Here is a 2,156-nt window from a genome sequence, read left to right on the forward strand (position 1 = left end):
ACAAGATCTACTCTTATTTGATTGTGACACAAGCATTGCTCATTGCTCATCACATTCCTCAACATCCACTAAGATTCAACACTCTAACTAGGTGCAGGAGATGTAGGTGTACACCTCAGACGGACCAGACTGCATAGACAGGAGTATCAGAATGTGTAAAATTGATTAACTTTTAAATGAATAACCATAATTTCAGTTTAAAATGAATGACCAAAAATTAGGGTGAAAAGGATGATTAACTAATTGAGAGTATAGTAATTATAGCATGTGCAGCACAAATTTTAAACTAAAGAAAGCAGACATCAAAGGTTGAACTAATTCTATCAGAACATTGGAGTCTACAATATAGCTCTCAGATCAGATTGATATCCTGTAACCTTGGACCTTGAAACAGAATGAGGAAATGACCTCTCATGAAGGACTCCCATTTCCCTACACACACGTTTTGCAAATACTTTAAAGATCTGAAGAAGAATAAAGGTCCCTTGCTCTCAACTCACAGATCACAGACACCTCACACTTCACTTCAACACCTTACAACCAATAGCAGACAAGCCTTGGATCAGAATTGGTCCCCAATGACTCGGCCTCTCATTAAAGCATGTGATGAAACAAGTAGTGCCCTGGATGACAATGGGCCTACTACGCTTGGCGCTACACGCAGCACATATTCGGGTCTAGGACACGGCAGAGGGCACAACACGCGGTGCGTTCAAAGGGAATGCAACCGCGCAGCAGCAGCCTGCAGAGGGCTGAGGTTAGGGGGGCCCTGTACCTGCTCAACTCCAAGCTCTCCTCGTACCTGTCACGCTGACACGAGGCACCTCCCGGAGCGACGACGCTCTCGCAACGGACCTACCTGAGCTGCGCAAGTCGGCAGATGTGCCCCTCCTGCGAGTGACCTTGGTGGGCCTATGTGATCTCATCCTTAGCCGCGAACGCTGCCAGTTACATGCTATGGCAGTAGCACAGCCAGTAGCAGACAACACCCCGACAGACTCAACCATTTTCACCTTTTTGGACCACATGCGGGTTAAATACCTTGAGAGAGCAAAACCGGTGGCAGCTCGGGGTACTCGCCGTACTCCTAACGGCTTCTTTCGATAGTCTGCGACATCCAATGGTCAGCTGTTTATTTTAAGGATTGCCCCGAAGCAAAGTTTCCTACGGCGTAGCAGACGCCAAGCAGACGCCTCTGGCGTCACCGCCCTGTGCTATGCCCTTCGTCGCGCCGCGGCCCGCGGCCCGCGAGAGAGTCCTGCGCCGCGCTTTGCAGGGGGCCGTGAGCTCAGCAAGGACGCGTTGTGCGCGCCAGCTTTCAAACGGGCGCGCGGCACTGTGCTCGCGGTGCTGGGCGGTGGGGCGGTGCTGGGCGGTGGGGCGGTGCTGGCGCACAGCGGTGCAGGCCCCGGGGCACGGGGCACCCTGAGCATTGGTGTACCGCGGAGGGCCTCGCTCTTGGATGACGCACTTCCGCGCGCGGGGAGGGGGAGGGGGAGTCCGAGACAACCTCCTTCGGACCGCCTCCGGGTACCTGCGGGTGCCTTTGGCTCCGGCCTGCAGCCGCCTGCAGCGCGAGGAGCCCCGGGTCATCCTGCGGTTATCGTCTCCTCTCCTCCCGCTCGCCTCCGATGCGGCGTGCGGCTCAGCCACCTCCCGACCTAGCACACTGTCTGTCAGAACACGACTGTACTCAAGCGATAAGCGAAAGAACTCGGATGAATTAATTATGTGCAACGAAGGTTTTGTTTTCTTTGGGTTGGCCGCGTCGTTGTTGTTGTGTTAGCAAATTCTATTTGCAAGCACTTTTACCAGGCGGGTCGATGTCGACGTCAACCAACATCCCTCCAGGCCCATTTCCTATTCTCCCCTATTGTGTACCGCCCCCTCGGCCCCTTCCCCCGGCACGGCCAAGGTGAGCAGCCCGGCCGCCCGGCCCTGCTGCGGCGGAGCTGCTCCGGAACTCCAGGCCAATGGCGTGAGGTTGCCCTGTGGTCATGCCGAGTGCCGCCGAGGGTCGCGAGTGCGAAGCGCAGGAGGCCTGTGCGCCCGGCGAGGAACTGCAAGCCGCCGCCGGTCAGGCCCGAGAACAAGAGCCTGCGCCCCCCGCCTCCTTTATAACACCGGAACCGGTCGGAGGGACGCATCATTTCAGC

The 2,156-nt window shown here is 55.8% G+C and overlaps 2 protein-coding genes across 7 annotated transcripts in view; both read right to left on the bottom strand.

Annotated features, from left to right (window-relative positions):
• Positions 1–1,209, bottom strand: part of LOC113204853 (glycerol-3-phosphate dehydrogenase, mitochondrial) — a 22,903-nt gene extending 21,694 nt beyond the window's left edge. For 3 of the 6 annotated variants that reach the window (XR_008010832.1, XM_052264271.1, XM_026420206.2), the window contains exon 1: positions 1,042–1,209. The gene's annotated coding sequence lies outside the window, so the exon portion shown is untranslated. Of the gene's footprint in view, positions 1–500; positions 654–802; positions 984–1,041 lie in introns of those variants that run through there. The other 3 variants (XM_052264273.1, XM_052264272.1, XM_052264274.1) reach the window with 3 other exon arrangements.
• The window catches only part of LOC113204845 (E3 ubiquitin-protein ligase lubel-like), a 28,880-nt gene continuing 27,180 nt past the window's right edge, over positions 457–2,156 (bottom strand). The window contains exon 13 of the mRNA XM_052264286.1: positions 457–533. Within this exon, the coding sequence (XP_052120246.1) occupies positions 457–533 (77 nt within the window). The remainder of the gene's footprint in view (positions 534–2,156) is intronic.

Source organism: Frankliniella occidentalis, unplaced genomic scaffold, assembly GCF_000697945.3.
Source record: "Frankliniella occidentalis isolate FOCC.00 unplaced genomic scaffold, Focc_3.1 Scaffold17, whole genome shotgun sequence".
NCBI classification, from domain to species: domain Eukaryota; kingdom Metazoa; phylum Arthropoda; class Insecta; order Thysanoptera; family Thripidae; genus Frankliniella; species Frankliniella occidentalis.